Consider the following 21,240-nt stretch of genomic DNA (forward strand, 5'->3'; position numbering starts at 1 on the left):
GTTAGTGCAGAAGTTAGTGCAGAAGTTAGTGCAGAAGTTAGAGCAAAGGTTAGTGCAGAAGTTAGTGCAGAAATTAGTGCAGAAGTTAGAGCAAAAGTTCGTGCAAAAGTTAGTGCAGAAGGACTACAGCTCCCACAGAGCATTGCAATGTGCAGGGCTGTCCGCTATGATGCGACTCCTGCTCCGCTACATTGCAGAGAATCCCTGAGAGCGGCTGCTCCTGTTAGCATTTGTCTAGCCTGCCAGCCTCTCTGTGTCTGTGTCTGTGTCGCTGGAAGGGAGATGAAAAGTGCCAGGTGGAGAGTTAAAATCGCGCTGGTCATCCTCCTCCTGTCCGTCTTTCTCGCCTTTCTGGCCGCTCTCCTGATCAGGACCTACACCTTCGACCCGGCCGGTCAGCCGGCGTCTGGCTCGCCCGGCGGCGCGGGGACCGGTCTGGCCGCTAACCTCAGCCTGGCGGAGGGGACCCTGCTGCTCCGACACTTGCAAGCGGCGCTCCGCATCCCCACCGTGACCCGCAGCCCCACCGACCTCAACACCCTCGCCCTGCAGGAGTTTGGAGACTTTCTGGCCAAAGGTAACCTTTGTTCCGCTGGGGATGGATGGACAGCCGGATTGACACAGCATCTACATGGATTTACCCCCCTCTGGCTGACCCCAGGGCTTCCCTGTGAGGCTGGGGGGTGGGACAGGTTAAACCAAGGCTGGGGCTCAGCTCGACTTAAAAGTGACACCTGAAGATCAATGTTTCTTGCAAAGGCTGAAAACGCTGAGGGAAAACCTCAAGTGGGTCTGAGGGCATCTGTGCAGGAGCAAAGGAAAGGGAGTGAACGTTTGGAGTCCCTCTTCTTCTTCAGGCTCCTCTCCTTCTTCACCAGGGACTCCAAACATGATAGAAGGTTGGCTGTCTGGCAGGAGGCAGAGAGTGGGGACAAGGGGGTCCTTCTCAGGATGGGCGGCCGGTGACTAGTGGAGTTCCGCAGGGGTTTCGTGTTGGGACCACAACTTTTCACTTTTTACATTAATGATCTAGATGAAGGAACCAAGGGCATCCTGGCTAAGTTTGCAGATGATACAAAGAGAGGTGGAGGGACAGGTAGTATTGAGGAGGCGGGGAGGCTGCAGAAGGATTTGGACAGGTTAGGAGAATGGGCAAAGACAGTGGCAGATGGAATACAACGTGGGGAAGTGTGAGGTCATGCACTTTGGTAGGAAGAATAGAGGCATAGACTATTTTCTAAATGGGGAGAGAATTCAGAAATCTGGAGTGCAAAGGGACTTGGGAGTCCTAGTCCAGGATTCTCTTAAGGTTAACTTGCAGGTCGGTAGTTAGGAAGGCAAATGCAATGTTGGCATTTATTTCGAGAGGACTAGAATATAAAGGCGGGGATGTGCTGCTGAGGCTTTATAAGGCTCTGGTCAGACCACATTTAGAATATTGTGAGCAACTTTGGGCCCCGGATCTCAGGAAGGATGTGCTGGCCCTGGAGAGGGTCCAGAGGAGGTTCACGAGAATGATCCCGGGAATGAAAGGCTTAACATATGAGCAACGTTTGAGGACTCTGGGTCTATACTTGATGGAGTTTAGAAGGATGAGGGGGGGATCTGATTGAAACTTACAGAATACTGAAAGGCCTGGGTAGAGTGGACGTGGGGAAGATGTTTCCATTAGTAGGAGAGACTAGGACCCGAGGGCACAGCCTCAGAGTAAAGGTAAGACCTTTTAGAACAGAAATGAGGAGAAACTTCTTTAGCCAGAGATTGGTGAATCTATGGAATTCATTGCCAGAGAAGGCTGTGGAGGCCAGGTCATTGAGTGTATTTAAGACCGAGATAGATAGGTTCTTGATTGGTAAGGGGATCAAAGGTTACGGGGAGAAGGCGGGAGAATGGGGTTGAGAAACTTATCAGCCATGATTGAATGGCAGAGCAGACTCAATGGGCCGAATGGCCTAATTTCTGCTCCTATGTCTTATGGTCTTAACTCCCTTTTCTTTCCTCCTCCACAGATGCCCTCAGACCCGCTTGACTTTTCCCTAAGCGTTTTCTGTCTTTGTATCATTCCCAGCATCCGCAGCATTTTGCTTTTACATAAATAATTATTTGATCAGATTAGCCATAATAGTCCTGCTGTTGGGATTTTCTGCATATTTTCTAAAAGTGTTTTTTTTTGTGGGGCTGGGAGGCACAGAGCCCTCAAGTTAAAGTGCTTCACAGAATAAATGTGACGTGAATTGAAGGACTAGTGTTGCAATAAATTGGCTGTAGCTACAGGTTGTCGGCAGATGGCTCTCAGTGCCCCCTCTCTCTCACCATGGTCTATACTTGCAAAGTGGCATATAGTGCACTGGGAGGCAACTTTGATTGCTGTTCCTTGGATCATTTCCAAGTGACTCGCCAATGACTGAGTGTTTAAAGCAGGATAGAAATTGCATTTCACACACCCTGGTAATGCATTCTGCTTGTAAGAAATGTTTTAAATATTTGTTTACGTTAGGAAACGTGATTCAATGAACATGTGTGGAAGGATGCTTGACTGGGTCCCAACCGCAAATATGAATGTGCAGAATTGCAAGTGCAAGCCTGATTATTTTGTGCAAAACATATTAAAGAGACACTCTTTAATGTCATGAGAATTGCCCCTACTATTGCTTTGTTTGTGCTCTGCCGACTCATGGTGGGTTTGGCTCTGCCAACCATTTGATATTCCTCCCAGACATCACATGACAGCCTGCGCAATAAGCTTTAATGACCCAACTGTCTACGGTTAGAACAACCAATCCCAGTCTTCAAATTTCTGTGTGTAGTAAATGGAAATAGCTAGCGTTCCTCAATCATCCTGTATTGCCATATCTAATGTTTTCAAAACCCTAGCAGTCAGAGAACAAGCCTCTTGTATGGAGGGCACTCTGCCTATGTTGTTCCGCTCCAGTAGAGAGTGCCATTTTAATCTGCCGTTCCGATTTGTGGCATTATTCAACTTTAGCACAACTAACTCCCATGGCATTGCTCCCGGATGGTGTGCACCAGGCTCTTAATTTCTGCCCATTACTAATGGTCATCAGTGCTCGGCCTGTGAGAGAACACACACCTGGGGCCAAAATGGTGGCTATGCCTTGTCCTGAGAACAAGAAGCTGAGGTCAAGGTTTAGATCAGTGGGGATCTGTCATGTTGGGGTATCTCTCTATTTTTTCTGTGGATATGATAGGTCAGTTAGAAAGGAAATTCTTTTTACAGTAGAATGTGGTTGGGGAAATGATTTCTGTGTAAATTAGAAAGAGGGTAATGTAAATGTATTAAATTGGGAGAGATTCTGACAGAATAACTGCAAGGGTATTTCTAAGCTGCTCTAGTAGTTAAGAATACATGAACTATACCAGTAAGAATAGAGATAGTATTCCAAATATTGGGGAAATAGTGGCACAATGATAATGTCACTGGGCTAGTAGCCCAGAGGCCCAGGCTAATGCTCTGGGGACATGGGTTTAAGTCCCACCATAGCAGCTGGTGGAATGTGAATCCACTTAATAAATCTGGAATATAAAGCTAGTCTCAGTAATGGTGACCATAAAACTATCATCGATTGTCATTAAAAACCCATCTGGTTAACTATTGTCCTTCAGGGAAGGAAATCTGCCATCCTTATCTGGTCCGGCCTACATGTGACTCCAGACCCACAGCAATGTGGTTGGCTTGGAACTGCCCTCTGAAGTGACCTAGCAAGACACTCAGCTCAAGGGCAATTAGGCATCAAATGCTGGCCTTACCAACAATACCCACATCCATGAAAGAATAAAGAAAAAGTTAAGGACTATTGGACAGCGTACACACTAACCATCCCTGTTTCACCTGCAGGTGTGCTTTTGACTATTTGTTTGAGCTTGTTAAAACCCAGAGGTATCGCAGTGAACCACTCAGCATAATTATTATAAGTGAAACCCTTGTTTCCTCTTTCCTTCAACACCCCCCAATACATAAATGGTCCCATTTCAATTTCACAACGCCACACTCCTTTTCCCTGCTAAAATGACCCTGTTCCATTCTCTGATTAACCCCCACTGCCATTCCCAGTGCCCACCTGATGCTGGTACCCATGGTGCCCACTAAGACTGATCCATCTGGGGATACTAGCAGCATTGAATAGGAGCCAAGAGTAACTAATCAAGTAAGAGTTTCTTTAGAACTGTGGGTGTGAGAAGTCCTGTGTGGACTAGAAGATGGGGAAGGGGTAAATGTTTCTGTGAAAGGAGGGAGAGATCCTTAAAACAATCTTAAAGGAGGAGAAATTACTTACTAGTGGTACCTTTGAGAAAACATTAAGGACTGTAAGAACATAAGAAATAGGAACAGGAGTAGACCATTCGGCCCCTCAAGCCTGCTCCACCATTCAGTAGGATCATGGCTGATCTTTTTGTGTTTCGATTTCCACATTCCCATCTACCCCCCGATAACCTTTGATTCCCTTGCCTAACGAGAATCTACCTACCTCTGCCTTAAAAATATTCGATGACCCCGCCTCCTGAGGCAGAGAGTTCCAAAGTCGCATAGCCCTCTGAGAGAAAAAAGCTTCTCCTCATCTCTGTCCTAAAAAGACGACCCCTAATGTTAAAGCAGTGCCCCCTAGTTCTGGACTCGCCCACAAGAGGAAACATCCTTTCGACATCCACCTGGTCACGGGGCACCCATGCGCAAGAACCTTGCTACGTCTAGAATGATCTCATTACAATTTAAAAGCCAATTTAACAAACACGATCATTCAAGTTGTTCTCATTCTGCACAGACAATACTTTACATTTATTTGAAAAGCTCATGCTGATTTAAAACTCCTGACACCACCCGGCGGGGCAATGTGGTTGATTTTACTGCGTGTGCATTATAGGATTACACAGTCCCAGACTGTAGGTTTTGCCAGTCGCTCGGCTGAGACTTAGAGGGCCTATCTATCATTGATCGCTTTTTTGAAAAAAACGGTAAAATTCTCACGAGACACTTTGTAGACTAACATTATACATGGAATCCTGCCAATGACGACAGACCTTGCATCGCACCACTAGCAATGATTATAATGATTAAGTGAAACTTTAGTTGACTTGTGCTGCCCTTGCAGCACCAACAAACGTGTCACAGCTCTTACAATGCATGAGAGGCACAGTGATTGTTGGCAAAGGAGAGAGCTGAACGAGAGAAGGCAGGGAGACAGAGAGAAAGAGAAGTTTTAGGCATGAACAAAGTTAATAGGCAAAACAAAAGGCAAAAAAAACTTGGTCTCGTGTACTTTAATTGTTTGTCCATCTCATTACCTAAAGGAATTGCTAAATGTGACTGGATGCTGAGTAAACTCGTCTTCATGTTGCGTCAATTATATAGTTACGGTTAAGGGGAAGCAGGCAATGGGTATTAATTAGTTAATTGCCTCTGAGCATATATAAAAAGAGACTAGCCCGTGGTGTCCACCGATCTGCTTGAGGCCTTCTGTGACCCATAAGCACAGTGGGGTCTGGCATGCATCGTGAGCCCTGGGAATGACATTTTAACTTGATTAGCTAAGCTTCCTTGGATGTTTTGTTTTAGTTACAGTGCCCCATCAGGGGCTGTCACTCCCTTTTATTAGTTTATGTTTTTGATCATTGGTTTCATTGAAAGAGAATATGAAAGGGAACCGCTGGGACATCGGGGGTTAATAGTCAGGAGGAAGAGATCTATAACGTTGCATCCTGTGAATAAACCTACTGTGAAAGAAAAGATCTGCATCTTGTTTCGTACTTCACCACATGACTTGAATCCATTTAACGTGGTAGCAGAAAATGGTCGCCTAAAGACAAAAGTGTGGAAACTAAGAAAAAAAATAGCTTTTTTTTCAGACAGGTGTTTGCAATCTGAGTTACTTTTGAGGGGAATGCCTGAAACTAAGTGTAAAGAGTCAAGTTGTGATTTCCTACCAATTGTTCTCTGAATCTGGACCTTATGACCAATGTAAAAATGAAGTAGATATGTGAACCTTGGTTACACCCAGACCAAAGGCCTTGACACTGTCACTTCCTAACGAAAGCGGGATCCGGTACAAAGTATTTCCAGAGCTAGAGGCCCATCAGCTGGACACTGAAGAAGGTTTAGATATTCCTTTGGCATTTATGGATAAACTTTATAAGAAAGGTGATCTATTAAACGCATGTGAGGCATGGTCAGGCTTTGATAAATTTAGAAAGACAGATGGTTATTCATGGAGGAATATATGATCAAATATAACAGACTATATACGATATTACAGAAATTCTATTTGGAAATTCCTGGTTCGGTGCCTGCTTTCAAATTGTTGGATTGTGCTAAAGTGTTGCACTTGGATGGGCTCCTGTTCTTAACTAGAGTTAACTTTTCAGAAAGAGAGACACTTTTGGATCAGATGTCTGAGGCTTTAAAAAAAATCCTGGGAAAGCAGTCATTTCCAGCTGCCTTCCTGGCAACAAATGGGACATTCGGCAGGCACAGGAGATGGAGGATTCAATGCTCGCGGCATTTCAGGGGCATTCCGAAATGGGGCACAGGTGCCGATACAACAGGGGAACCATAGAGGAAGGAAACGAGGAGAGAGACTTCTTTGACAGATCTGGCAGACGACAGGAATGCAGTAATATTAATAGAAGAAGCAACCTCGGGAATTCCCGGGGACTTATGAACATGTTTCAGATTCGAAATATCATCGTGCAGTGAATCGTGAGAAAAGAAACAACTGGGTCTTTTGAGGCGATGCACAACATGGAATGTTCAGAAGGGGAAGATGGTTTTCCTCAGTCTGAGGGAATTGTATTGGTTACAAGAAGCTTCGGTCCGGGTAATGAGTGCATTAGGCAGAGATTGATTTAATTGCGCTGTGTTGGACAGTGGTTGCACATCCACAGTGTGTGGGATGGATTGATTGAACTGTCATTTAGATTCACTCAGTGTTAAGGATTAAGGAATATGAAAGCTCCACTTGCTCCAGGACCTGAAATTGCAACACCTCATTGTCACTGAAAAGAGTGGTGATTCCATGCAGAGTAGCTGGGGTGAGCCCCTATTACTTGCACAGATGTAATATCTAGTGAGACAGCTTGCTGCTGAGCAAGCCATCCATGAAGAAGGCACAAATGCAACTGGACATGGGACCTGATAAAGCAATTGCCTTTGTTAAGTCAGCAGGTTTACAATGTACCCAAGCAGAACGTTACTGCATCCCTTTAACAAAACCCAGGGTGGGATTTTCCCGGTTCCGCCGAACGTCAATGGACTTTTGGCTGGGCCTCCAGCTCTCCCAAAGCGGATCTTGGCTCAACAGGTCTGGAAAATCCTGGCCCCAGCTTCATTAATCAGGAAGTATTAATGGCATCAGGCAATAGGAATTTGAGTGAAGGAAGGCAGATTGTCTTAAAGCTACATCAACAATTTGCTCATTCCTCTTGTCACAGGTTTAAAATCCTACTAAAAGGATGCAGAGGTTGTTGATGATGAGCACACAAAGCTTATTAAAGAGATTAGTGATATGTGCAAAAAGTATCAGAGGAGACCATCACGGCCTATTTTAAGTCCCCCATTAGCATGAGGCCATAATGAAGTAGTAGCTATGGATTTAAAGGTATGGGACAAGGGTAGAAACATTTTCATTTTCCATCTCATAGACATGGCAACAAGATTCAGCCTTTCTACAGTAATACATAGTAAAAACAAGAAAGAGCGATTGTAGACAAAATCATGGAAAAATGGATAGGGATCAGACTGGGAGTTATCAGCTAAATTCCTAACTGACAAGTCAGAATTTAACACCATCTGTAGCATCCCATGAGAAGCCCACTTAGTTGTACCAGGTCCTGAGCAGCCAACTGGCGATTCTTAAATGGGATACTGGAGACGGGGCAAGAAATAGCCACAAAACATTTTTAAAATCATTGGCTGAATTTTCCCCCTCGTCGGGGGCGGAGGGGTAGTTGATGGGCGGGTGCGCACAGGCGCGCTTCTGATCGGCGCCCCCAATCGGAGGCGCGGCACCATTTTACGCGGGCGGGCCAATTAAGGCCCGCCCAGCGTGATGTCCGCACAGAAGCGCTATGTACTACCTGTGCGGGCAGGGAGGGGGAGTCCCTAAACCTGAGAGTGCGCTCTTTCACGCATGCGCAAGAAAGGACGCACTCATCTCCCTGAGGCTAAGTGCAGCCTCAGGGAGATCAGCTCCAAATGTTAAAAACCTAAAAATAGAAATGTAAATTTTCCCTAACATGTCCCCTCATGTGACAATGTGACACATGAGTTGGGACATGTCCATAATTGCCCATTTCAACGCACCACCCTGCTCTCATGCCCACATGTCCGTCCTTGGCTTGCTGCATTGTTCCAGTGAAGCTCAGCACAAACTGGAGGAACAGCACCTCATCTTCCGACTAGGCACTTTACAGCCTTCCGGACTGAATATTGAGTTCAACAATTTTAGATCATGAACTCTCTCCTCCATCCCCACTCCCTTTCCGATCCCCCTTTTTCCAATAATTTATATATATTTTTCTTTTCCCACCTATTTCCATTATTTTTACATGTATTTCCATCCATTGTTTTATCTTTACCTTTTAGCCTATTTCGATTCCCCCCCATCCCACCCCCACTAGGGCTATCTGTCCCTTGCTCATCCTGTGTTCCACCCTTAATGACCCTATTAGCACATTTCTTAGCTAATATCACCACCGTCAACACCTCTTTATCCTTTTGTCTGTGACATCTTTTGGCAATCTCCACCTATCACTGGCCCTCTATCCAGCTCTACCTGTCCCACCCCCCCTTAAACCAGCTTATATTTCACCTCTTTTCTATTTTTCCTTAGTTCTGTTGAAGAGTCATACGGACTCGAAACGTTAACTGTGTTCCTCTCCGCAGTTGCTGCCAGACCGGCTGAGTTTTTCCAGGTGGTTTTGTTTTTGTTCTAGATTTCCAGCATCCAGCAGTATTTTGCTTTTATCTTAGGAAAGAAAAAAGCTGCTCAAACAGATCATTTGAATGTTGGCACTGTGCTTGCACGCAAACGAGCGCTCCTCACCCAGTAATGCAAAGTCAGCTCATTTAATTATTTTTCTGGTGCTTCTGTCACACGGGAGCAGCTGGGCCATGAACCAAAGATTTGGACACCATCAGACAGTACCGACATGCCTGAGGTCACCGGCAATTTTTGGTGGGGTGGGGGTGTTGCAGGAGGGCAGGGGGTGGCGACAGGCAATACTTCACAATGTCTCCGTCCCCTTTGACTGCTTCTCCCAAGCCATCTCTAACCCCGCTTTAGCTGCCTCTCTTCACTCCCCATCGAGGGCTGAGTGTCAGCTTTTCTCCTCCTCCGTGAAGCATCTCCACGAACTGGTGCTATGTAAAGACGTTGCTGTTCATGCACTCCTTATTGTATAGCTGCTGCTGGAGGTGCTGTGCCCTCATGCCAAGGTTCCACAGCCTACACACTTTCCCAATCAACATCCCACACCATCAGGGATGCCGGTCTGTAGGATTTAATGAAGGATGCGCTGAAATCACATAAATAGCTCCCTTAAGAGAGGAGAAGCTAATGGAATCCCTCAATTGGGGGCAGCAAAGAAAATTAAAATGCAACTCAAGAAACATTAATAAGCGGGGTGAATAACTTCTCTTGAAGTGACTGCCTGAAGCTTTCCTTATCGTTTTAAGTTGACTATATATGTGGAAATTGTGTCGGGAAGTGAGGAAGAGGAATTTCAATTGCAGTAAAATTGTCCAGTTGCTGCCGCCTTAGTGTGGGTTGCATCAGAGAGTCAAATCTTTAAACTCTGGGGGCTTGCTAACGGCTTGTTGCTAAAGTTACTTGGAATTTGCAACAGACTCTGTTTTTGAGACAAATGATTTCCTGTGGCTGAAGTGAAAGTGTTACTTTTAAAAAAAAAACCCATTGCAAAATTGTCACCTTTTCAACTTAAAGGCAAACAGTCATTTCCAGTACAAAAACAAAAATACCTTGAAAAGCACAGCAGGTCTGACAGTATCTGCAGAGAGGAACACAGTTAACGTTTCGAGTCCGTATGACTCTTCATCAGAGCTAAGAAATATAGAAATGAGGTGGAATATAAGCTGGTTGAAGAGGGGTGGTGGGACAGGTAGAGCTGGATAGAGGGCCAGTGATAGGTGGAGGCAAAGAAGAGATGCCAAATATGTCATAGACAAAAGGACAAAGGGGTGTTGACGGTGGTGATATTAGCTGAGGAAAAAAACAAAAAACTGCGGATGCTGGAAATCCGAAACAAAAAATAAAAAATACCTGGAAAAACTCAGCAGGTCTGGCAGCATCGGCGGAGAAGAATACAGTTGACGTTTCGAGTCCTCATGACCCTTCAACAGTTCTGACTCCACCAAACACATCTTCCCTTCACCCCACCGGTGGCATTCCGCAGGGATTGTTCCCTCCGGGACACCCTGGTCCACTCCTCCATCACCCCTTACGGCACCTTTCCATGCAACCGCAGAAGGTGCAACACCTGCCCCTTTACTTCCTCTCTCCTCATCGTCCAAGGGCCCAAACACTCCTTTCAAGTGAAGCAGCATTTCACTTGTACTTCCCTCAACTTAGTCCACTGCATTCGCTGCTCCCAATGCGGTCTCCTCTACATTGGAGAGACCAAACGCAGACTGGGTGACCGCTTTGCAGGACACCTTCGGTCTGTCCGCAAGCATGACCCAGACCTCCCTGTTATTTGCCATTTTAACACTCCACCCTGCTCTCATGCCCACATGTCCGTCCTTGGCTTGCTGCATTGTTCCAGTGAAGCTGAACGCAAACTGGAGGAACAGCACCTCATCTTCTGACTAGGCACTTTACAGCCTTCCAGATTTAATATTGAATTCAACAACTTTAGATCATGAACTCTCTCCTCCATCCCCATCCCCTTTCCGATCCCCCTTTTTCCAATAATTTATTATTTTATATATATATATTTTTTTATATATATTTTTCTTTTCCCACCTATTTCCATTATTTTTAAATGTATTTCCATCCATTGTTTTATCTCTACCTTTTAGCCTATTTCGATCCCTTCCCCCCAACCCACCCCCACTAGGGCTATCTGTACCTTGCTCGTCCTGCTTTCTACCCTTAATGTCGTCATTAGCACATTCCTTATATAATATCACCACCGTCAACACCTTTGTCCTTTTGTCTATGACATCTTTGGCAATCTCTTCTTTGCCTCTACCTATCACCGGCCCTCTATCCAGCTCTACCTGTCCCACCCACCCCCTTCAACCAGCTTATATTCCACCTCATTTCTATATTTCTTAGTTCTGTTGAAGAGTCATACGGACTCGAAACGTTAACTGTGTTCCTCTCCGCAGATGCTGTCAGACCTGCTGAGTTTTTCCAGGTATTTTTGTTTTTGTTTCGGATTTCCAGTATCCGCAGTATTTTGCTTTTATCTTAGTCATTTCCATAAGTTTTTGTTTCAAATGAATGCCATTGTATTTTAACATTTTATTAATGGAAGTTTAATAGTGAATAGCAATTTCGCAATAACCTTTCACCTTATTTCAATCAAGATAATGGCTCTTTTTTTTCCCTCAATATTATAAATACTGTTATTTAGTCAGGTCGTCGGGCAGTGAAGGAGCTGAATCTTTATACACTTATACACTGGTCTTTATACACTGAAAAGCTTTTATTTATAGAGACACATTACATATTACGGCCAGAATTTTTACCTCATCGGGTGGGCACGTGCCTGACCTGAACAAGCATAAAGTGACGCGCGATGACGTTGGGCGAGTGTCCCGACATCATTGCGCACTGCACTCGTGCGATATTTCAGTCAGCAGGCTCGTGCTGGGGTCTGCAGCATAACCGCCGACAGGTAAAAGGCCTGTTAAGGCTACTAAAGTGCCAATTAAATGTAATTTGTCACTGCCCATCCAACCTTACGGTTGGCGGGCGGGCGAAAAGACCAAGCGGCCTTTGCAATTCTTAGGAAACCTCATCCACCGGCGGGATGAGGTTTCCAACAGCAAATAAAAATAAAATAAAAAATTTTAACTTTTTTAATTAATAACGCGTCCCTGTTCATGTGACAGGGTCACACGAGGGGACGTTTTTTTTAACATTTAAAAATTCTTTATTTTTAATTTTTTAAATCTTCTGATTTAATCTTAAATCTTCTCAGGCAGCTCTGTGCCTCTGGGAGCTTTCCGTTCACGCACCCGTGCATATGCACAAAATTCCTTAATTCGCTGTCTTTGTCTGATTGCGGGCGGCTTCCCAACCACTCTCACTCACCCCTGCCTTGCCCATCCGACAAGGGAAAAAAATCCTGCCCTATGAATCTCCAACCTAACACTTATCATTTCAGCCTGCTCCTATGCCTGTGAGCACAGATGAGTCACCAATAAATGCTCTTCACCTGAACAGAGTTAAACACCCAATTAATGTATAATTGAAATTCATTCTACTGTGACTGGACCTTGGAAGATGGTTTAAATTCCTCTTCCTCCCACACCACGTAACATACACAGATAGCCAAAGTTTCTTTATATTGGTTATAAAAACAGCAGTGTGGGATTTATTGTACCATTCACAGCTATAATATGATAGCCTAAGCTTGCATTCCATCTCAATTTGTTTCTGAATTTCATGCCTTAACAGAATTGCAATCTGTTTTCACAACTGAATATTAATGTCTAACTAAGTACTTTGCAGTAGCATGAAGCAAATATTTGACTGGTTTTTACCAAATCAATTTGAAAAGACACAATTTATTGTGGGTAAAATGAGATCGAGGATGGGTGGTAAGGTTCATCAATGTCCTTTCTAATATGCCTTTAAGAGATAACAGCATGCTATCACTAGAAGGGAAGCGTGTCATGTAATCCAGTCTCAGTTTCACTTTGGCCTATGAGCAGAGCAGAGCACAGCTCAGATGTCTCCAAGCCTTCTACCCATGTGTAAATGTTCTTATGTGCTTAGTCTAAATAAATGAACCCACAACATGTTTACCCAATCCCTTAAGAATGATTGGTGCCTTTATATCATTATAAAAACACAACAGGGAGTTCAGGGGTGGTCAAACCGTGTGGCAGCAAGATTGAGTACTGATATGACATGGGGAACAGCCTTAGGTCATGCCACATGGCATGAGACAACCCTTGACGTTTTGGTCAGTCTGCAACGAGATCGCAGCATCAGAGAGAGTTGAAAATGCAGTGCGGTGAGTGCACAGGAAAGCTTCAAAAAGCTTCGGGATAGTGCTCAAGTAAAGAGCTGGTAAGCAGACAGATCCACAGGTCCCTCGTGGTGCAATGTCAGTTCAGTGAGTGGGACAGCGCGTCGAGAGGACCAGCACTGGGTTTGCTCGGTCAGGAAAGGTGAGTGACCAGGATGTGGGCCAGATTGATGGTGAGCAAGGGACAGTCAAACAAAGAAAAATAAAGTCTTCTTAAGATCGGGCCAGAGAAGGTTGCAGTTACAACAGGTGGCTTTGGGAGTTGCTGGACTATAAATTGAATAAAACAAGGAGGAAAGTCAAAGGGATATTGTTAGAATGTCCACAAAATCCCCCAGTTAAATTGGGATGCAGCTGACCTCCTATCCGAATTCAAAATGTTTGAGGAGCTTACAGAGCTATGGTTTCTTGATTCAGGTGTATCTGAACCAGACAGGCAAGCTATAAAAACTGTGGAAAACCATCACTGAAGGATGGCCTCGTTCAATTCAGCATCTCCAGGAACACGAGACCATTTTGGCCTTTCCAGACTGAGCTCAGCATCTCGCATGGAGTGATTTTTTAAAGGCAGGCAGGTCATCATACTGGAAACTCTGCGACCTGATATTCCTCAACAGCTTCTTCACACACACATGGGCATGGCTCAGACGAGCAGACTTACAAGAGAGACAACTTATTGGCCGGTTATGAACAATGTCATTGAACTCATCGTCGAGAAGTGCAAGGCATGTCTAGAACATATGCCAAGTCAGCACAAAGAACCACTGATTCTACATGAATTTGCTACCCATTCTTGGTCTGAAATTGTATCTGACCTCTTTCATGTCCATGGCGCTGACATCATCGCCATCGTTGACTACTTTACCAAGTACCCAGTTATTCAGCAATTGCACAATTCACCAAGCACAACTGTTGTGCACACTCAGTGCTATTTTCAATTTATTTGGTGTGCCCAGAGAGATCATTACGGATAACGGTCTGCATTTCAGGATATGTGTGAGAAGTGGAATATCAATCAGACGACTACTTCTCCTCATTACCCTAGATCTAACGGCCTAGCTGAAAGAATGATTCGCATGGTGAAATCCATAATTCTAAAATGTAGACAGATGAAGCAGGATCTACACGTTGCAATGTTACATCTGAGAGCGACACCTTTAAGTGTAGCTATTCCATCACCGGCAAAGCTCATGTTTGGCAGACCAGTGCGTACCAATTTACCTACTGTTACTCATTCTACACTCTCAGAAACTAGAGAGCAACTTTTAAAACTGCAAGAGAAGATGACCAACGTGTACGACAAAAATGTAGGTACCGAATTGCCCAGTTTACTGTTGGGATAACAAGCTCTCATCCAGGATCCCAGAGGAGGTATGTGGCAACTAGCTAAGTGACAAGGATTTAATTGGAACCAAGGTCCTATGAACACAAAGGCGCAATGGCGAGATGTAACCGAGGACAAATCAGATCCATTCCAGCTCCTCAACCACCATGCAGTCCTATTGTATCGAGGTCAAGATCCCAAATGCAACCAGGAACAACATCTCAGAATGGCAATCCCCCCCACTGATCACTGTGAGCATTTAAAAACACCTCCAGACAAGGTTACCATCACAAGATCTGGGCGTACCAGCAGATTACCTCTACGTTTTATACACTCATAGATTCACCAGTCCTTTACACTTGTAATCGTAACTAAACATGTACATGTATTGTAAATAGTTATACTTCTTTGGAAGGGGGGAAAGTATCCTTAAAAAGAAAGGGGGATGTTGTAATATGCCTTGAATGGATAGCAGCATGCCATCATTAGAAGGGAAGTGTGTCACGTGATCCAGTCTCACTTGCCTGTGAGCAGAACAGAGCACAAGTTTTCCATCCATGCATATACGTTGCCATGTCCCTAGTCTAAATAAATGAATCCACAACATGTTTACCCAATTCCTTAGGAGTTATTGGTGCCTTTATATCATTATAACAACACTGCACCATCCTGTCACTTGAGAACCACTAAGGGTTGATGGTGAAGCCTAGAATGGCCTGATGTTCAAGGCACCTTAACAGAGAGAACTGTGAAAGAGGTGCTTTGTACTGATCTCTGAAGACAAACCCCTTTCCAGCTGTACTGTTTGGCCGTGTTTACAGGTGAAGCTTTGCGGAAGTTTTTTTTTTGAATGGTTAATTGATATCAACACTTGATTCAATTGGGATTGCCACTTTACAATACAGAAACTGTGGGAGGTGGAAAATATTTGTGCTTTCATTTTTCCAACAAATTAACCTTCTCCAGAACCCCTGCGCTTCCTGTCATTGTCCGTAGATGTTTGCCAATGCAACAGCCTCAAAAATGACGGTAAAGCGCCAGTGGTCACATTTTATGTGGAGTGAGAGGAATCATATGGTGAGCTCTATGACAGCACCACTTACAGGAGTTCCATGTTTCCTATTTGATTACCGCCTAGGCTGGAAAGGAAGGGATATACCATTTCCTGTCTCCGCCTCGTCATGTGTGCAATCAGTCTCCGGGAAGCCTCATCCTTTTCCTGCTGCTTCTCACTGGACACAACATGTGTTTCTCCTGGTTGTGTCACCGTGAAACGTTACACTGAGGCACTGCTGTAATAATTACCGACAATTTATAAAATTGGCGCAGGAAGGCAGGGAAGGAAGTGGGCTCAGGAAACAATAAGCCAGTCACAGATTTTTTTTTTTGTTTGGAAGAATATACTTTATTCATAAAATAGCTGAAAGAATATTACAAAACATTTCTAAATGGCCATCAGAAAAAGTGCAACCATATTCAACTTTTACACATGGATCAGGAGGTGCTTCAGTACAATCAATGAATATTAGTCATTTCAATATGGTCATTTACAGAGAGTCAGTGCAATGGGATTGGAGTTATCGACGTACATCATGTTTTACTTCACAAAAGAGGCTTTTGAATCTTTGGGAATACAAACTGATAAGTGTTCATGGCTAGAGGCTCTATATTCACATCCAATCAACCTTGGCTGACTTTGCAGCACTTGCTCTGTAATTCGACTGTAGAAGTATAACTTGACATGACCTTGGGGTCAGGTAGTGTTTGAAGTGGGGATGTGACTTCTAACAAAGAGCTAATCACATGATGTACTTGTCCTGCATTGACTACAATTCAGCAGAATATCATATTGGGTTAATTGATTAATATACTTTGATTACTTGATCATTGCACATAACCAAACTACAAACTAATTGTCAATAATTATTAAACCTAAACCTTTCTGCAAAAGTCTTTACCCAGAGTAAAAGAGTAAAAGTCTTTACCCAGAGATTAGAATACGGAACTTGCAAAATGGAGTAGTTGAGGTGAATATCATAGATACACAAGGGAATGCTAAATAAACTCACGAGGGAGAAAGGGATAGAAGAATATGCTGATATGGTTAGGTGAGGTAGGGTGGGAGGAGATTCGTGTCAGCATAAAGAGTAAAATAAACTAGCTGGGCCTGTCCTGTCTCTGTCTCTGTCAGTCAGTCAGTCAGTTCTCGATCAGTCCTGTGGTCAGTTCTCAGTCAGTCCTGTGGTCAGTTCTGTGGTCCCCTACTCCCAGCTGAAAAGCAGTCTCTTGTCTTCAGTTTCAAATTCAGCGCACCTGATAGCTCAAAGCCAGTGTTTTCTTTTGAACTCTTTCCAAACCACAACCTGTGTGCATGATCAGTTATGTTTTTGAATTCTGATTTGGTTTGGGCAGCGTATGACCAGTCCCTGATTGGTTTAGGTGGTGCATAATCAGTTTCTAATTGGTTTCTTGAGAGTGCTGGTCATCTATTGATGTAGTTTCCTGTTGACTCCTGTTGATCGGCCCTCTAATATGTCAGTTACTTTGTGGGACTGTTCCCCACATGACAGCTTTTTCTGTTATTTCATTAAATTTAATGATTTTCTACTGAGATAAGGAGGCCTTAAGGTAGTTTTGGTGTCTGCTTGTTTGAGATAAGAGAGAGTAGTATGTCAGTCACACTCAATGATTAACATTTGGACTCGTGAGGTGGAATTGTTAGTTTGGCGTGCAGGCGCGCGCCCGACCTGATCGGATGCAAAATCGCGTGAGAAGCATCCTGACATAATCCCGCGCGATATTTTTTTGATCGGCGGACGGGCGCAAAGCGCACCCGCCGACAATTAAAGTTGTTAAAGTTCCAATTGTGCCCAATTTTTCATGGTGAGTCTACCCAGGTGAATCTACCAGGCGGACTTTGCTTTTTTGATGACACCCCATCCAAGGGTGGGCGGAGGCTTCTGTCATGAAATTTTTTTTAAAAAGTAAAAATGTGTGGATAGAATTTCCATCGCGTTCAGGCGACTGATTGGGGCGTGTGGACATTTTTTTTCCTGGATTTTAAAAACGTTACCCATTGGTTTTAAAGTCTTCAGCTCCCTGAGGCAGCTCTCTGCTGATTGGCTGGCCGGCCAGCCAGCGCGAAATTGGGGTTGGGGGCTGATCACGGACGGCAGTCCATTCCCCGGGCATGCCGACTGAGCCCCCACGCTGACCTAAAAGCCTTGCCCGTGGTTCCAAACGTCTAACATAGGTACAAGTATCCTGTAATGTTGTAATGTTTCGCTCCTGTGCTGTAAATTCTGCATTTTTCAAAGATTTTGCAACATGACTCAAGCTTTCAAGGATATTCTATTCTGAACTATTACTGGCGAGGTTATTTTGTAAGTTCAATGCCATTTGGAATATGCATAATGCCTCCATAAATAAAATGTTAATGGCAGCATTTTTCCTCCCATATCACTTCCCACCTCTGAAATTGAGCTGGCAATCGCTGTCATGGTTTCCTTGGTCTGAGAACTGGGCAGAATAACAGCACGGGCCGGCTTTTCATTTCTAAATTTGATTTTAACCTTTCCACCCTGCGGCAAAAGCGCTGGAGTGGCAGTTTATATTCTGATTGGGGTAAGTGACTTTCTAGTATTGCTACTTAGCCACTTGACTGGCTGCAGATTCTGAGACAGTCTTTAATCATTAAATCACAGAACGGTACATCCGGCGCCAGCTCTTTGAAGGAACGAGCCGATTACTCCCACTTTGCTGCTCTTTTCTCTTAGCCTTGCGATTTTCCCCAAGCACTAATTCAGTGCCCTTTTATATAATAACATCAGATTAATAAACGTATTAAATTTTGTGTGTTAAATTATAGATATTCACGTAGTTTGTTCTACTTTCCCAATCTGGAATAAGACAATTTTACTGAATTGCGTCTGGAAAATATTACAGGTTTTTTTTGAGTGATGGCACATCTTAAGCCAAATTGCTCAGTGCTATTTCAAATATGCTTTGTGGATCCCATGCAGTTATGTACAGGCACTATTCTTAGCCCTGTGGGTTAACAAGACCAAGGCTTTCCCTGTTTTATTTGGGAGGCTTAGGAAGGCACCGGGAGCAGGAAGCCACCAAGACATTTTTAACAAACCATAGACATCTGCCTAGAAGCATATTAAATAAGGTCACAGTGAGCCATGTAAGCCTATTTAGGTTCAACAAAAAACCACAATGCAAACCCCAAAAAATTAGCAAAGAGTTCTTGTATAAGCGTGTCTGCGTTCTTAAACAGACCTATAACAGCATTTCTTTCTTATACCAAGGGGATTTCATAAAGATGTTTGTAATAACCATTCCAACTGTTCCAAAAAAAAAACCTCAAAAACTGGCATGGTACTAATTGCCTGATTAGATGATCTATTTCTTGTTTCTTCGCAGCATTTCCTACTGTGTTCTCCTCGAACCTTGTGCAACATGAGGTTATCGCTAACTACAGTCACTTGTTCACTGTACGTGGGTCAAATGACAGTCTGCAGCCATACATGCTGATTGCCCACCTGGATGTGGTCCCTGCACTGGCAGAAGATTGGGAGGTGCCACCATTCTCCGCAGAGGAGCAGAATGGCTATTTATATGGACGTGGAGCGATGGACGATAAATCATCTGTCATGGTACTGTTTCCAGAGGCTTTATAAACAACTCTAATTGTCTCAATATTTCTGTGTAAAACATATTGCCTGATTCAGCTCTGAAGAATGCACCACTTTCCATACAAATCTGTAATCCCAGTCCATAGAATGTTCCAACACAGAATGTTGGAGAACTCTACATTATTCTTTGTGCCAGAAAAATAGTCACCTGGGGCCCAGTTTATTGAGTTCCCTTTCAAAATGAACACACATTGTGCCGAACCCTTATCAACACACAGCAGACTGGGTTTTATTGTGGGCATGTTGAAAACAATGAGTTTTAGCTGCTTTGCACCCTGCACTTGCAGCAAGCGTTCAGCAGCCTTTCAGAGACAATGTTTTGCCTGTCTATGATGTGAATGTGGCTTTTCTTTCAGAACTGGCATGAGATAAGAAAGGGGAACGATAGGCTATCTCACAGAGGACAAAATGATCCTGAAATCTATATAACTGTTGGAAACGTCAGCCATACTAGCACCAAGTTCAGGCTGTTACCTGATATCATGTTTCCTCACCCGTGCTCTCCGTGACTCTGCAGGGTGGTGTGTAGTAGTTTGCCACACAAGATGTGCAGGCAGCCGTTAGTTTGTTTTGTGCGGTCTGTATGGTCCAGGGAATTCAGGAGAATGGACAGAAAAGCCAAGTAGCATCTATTGGGTACAGCACAATGGAGAGAGGGCAAATAGGAACAAAATACTTCAGAGCAGGAGTAGGCCATTCAGCCCTTCGAGTCTGCTCTGCCATTCGATAAGATCTTGGCTGATCTGATTGTAGTCTCAGCTCCAGTTTCCTGTCCGCCCCCCTATAACCCTTGACTTCCTTGTTTATCAAAATCTGTCTAACTCAGCCTCAATGACCCAGCCTCCACAGCTCTCTGAGGAAGAGAATTTCACATACTAATGAACCCTGTGAAAGAGTAAAAAACCCCTGATCTCTGCCTTAAAATTATTTTTAAACTGTGTTCTTCATTCCTGGTTTCTCCCACAAGGAGAAACATCCTCTCAGCATCCACCCTGTCAAGCCCCCTCAGGATCCTATATGTTTCAATAAGATAACCTCTCATTCATAGAAACTCCAGCGGGTACAGGCCCAACCTGTTCAACCTTTCTTCTAAGGACTAGCCCAGGAATGAGATGAATGATCTCGCTCTGAACCACGTCTAAAGCAATTGTCAGATAAGGAGACCAAAACTGTACACAGTATTCCAGATGTGGTCTCACCCAGGCACTCTGCAAGCAGCAGTAAAAATTTCCCTACTTTTACATTCCATGCCCCTTGCAACAAACGCCAACATTACTTAGGAGGCACGCGAGAAGATGGACTTGTTCTCCTTAGAGTGGAAAAGGTTAAGAGGAGATTTAATAGAGGTGTTCATGGTTATGAAGGATTTTGATAGAGCAAGAAAGGAAAATCTTTCCAGAGACAGACAGGCTGGAAACCAGGTGTAATTGACAAAAAAAAACAGAGGTGAGCTGGGGAGATTTGTTTTAAACTCAGCAGATTGATATGATCTGGATTGCACTGTCTGAAATGGCAGTGGAAGCGGATTCGACAGGAACTTTCAAAAGGGTACTGTATGCGTATTTGAAGGTGAAAGAGCGGTGGAGTGGGACTAATCGGATAAGCTCTTTTAATTAGCCGGCATAGGCAAGATAGGCTGAATGGCTTCCCTCAGAGCTGCATCGTTCAATGAATCTATAATAACACGGCTGTGTTGGAATTTATGGAGTGGATGCTATGATGAGCACAAGCTGTTTGGCATCAGACTGTATAAATTTTCAAATGTTATCTAATATGTGTCCTGGTGAGATAATTTTCCCTGCTGCTTGACATATTTTTTTCAAGAGGTCAGGCAGCGTTCATTCAAGACCAGTCATGAGCCATTCACTTTTCAGGCCCACCACAAGTCAGTCAGCGATTTAACCACCCTTCCTTCCTCACTCCTTCATCCTGGGTTGGCTCAAGTTTGGGGGGGGGGTGTGGGGATGGTGCTTTATAAAG

The 21,240-nt window shown here is 44.1% G+C and overlaps 1 protein-coding gene across 2 annotated transcripts in view; it reads left to right on the forward strand.

Moving 5' to 3' along the window:
• The first annotated feature begins 263 nt into the window (after positions 1 to 263).
• LOC144683376 (N-fatty-acyl-amino acid synthase/hydrolase PM20D1-like) overlaps positions 264 to 21,240 on the forward strand; it is a 112,271-nt gene continuing 91,294 nt past the window's right edge. For both annotated transcript variants that reach the window (XM_078546329.1, XM_078546331.1), the window contains exons 1-2: positions 264 to 577; positions 18,989 to 19,221. In XM_078546329.1, the coding sequence (XP_078402455.1) occupies positions 283 to 577; positions 18,989 to 19,221 (528 nt within the window). In that variant the 5' untranslated portion in view covers positions 264 to 282. The remainder of the gene's footprint in view (positions 578 to 18,988; positions 19,222 to 21,240) is intronic.

The sequence above is a fragment of the Cetorhinus maximus genome, chromosome 8, assembly GCF_964194155.1.
Source record: "Cetorhinus maximus chromosome 8, sCetMax3.hap1.1, whole genome shotgun sequence".
NCBI classification, from domain to species: Eukaryota; Metazoa; Chordata; class Chondrichthyes; order Lamniformes; family Cetorhinidae; genus Cetorhinus; species Cetorhinus maximus.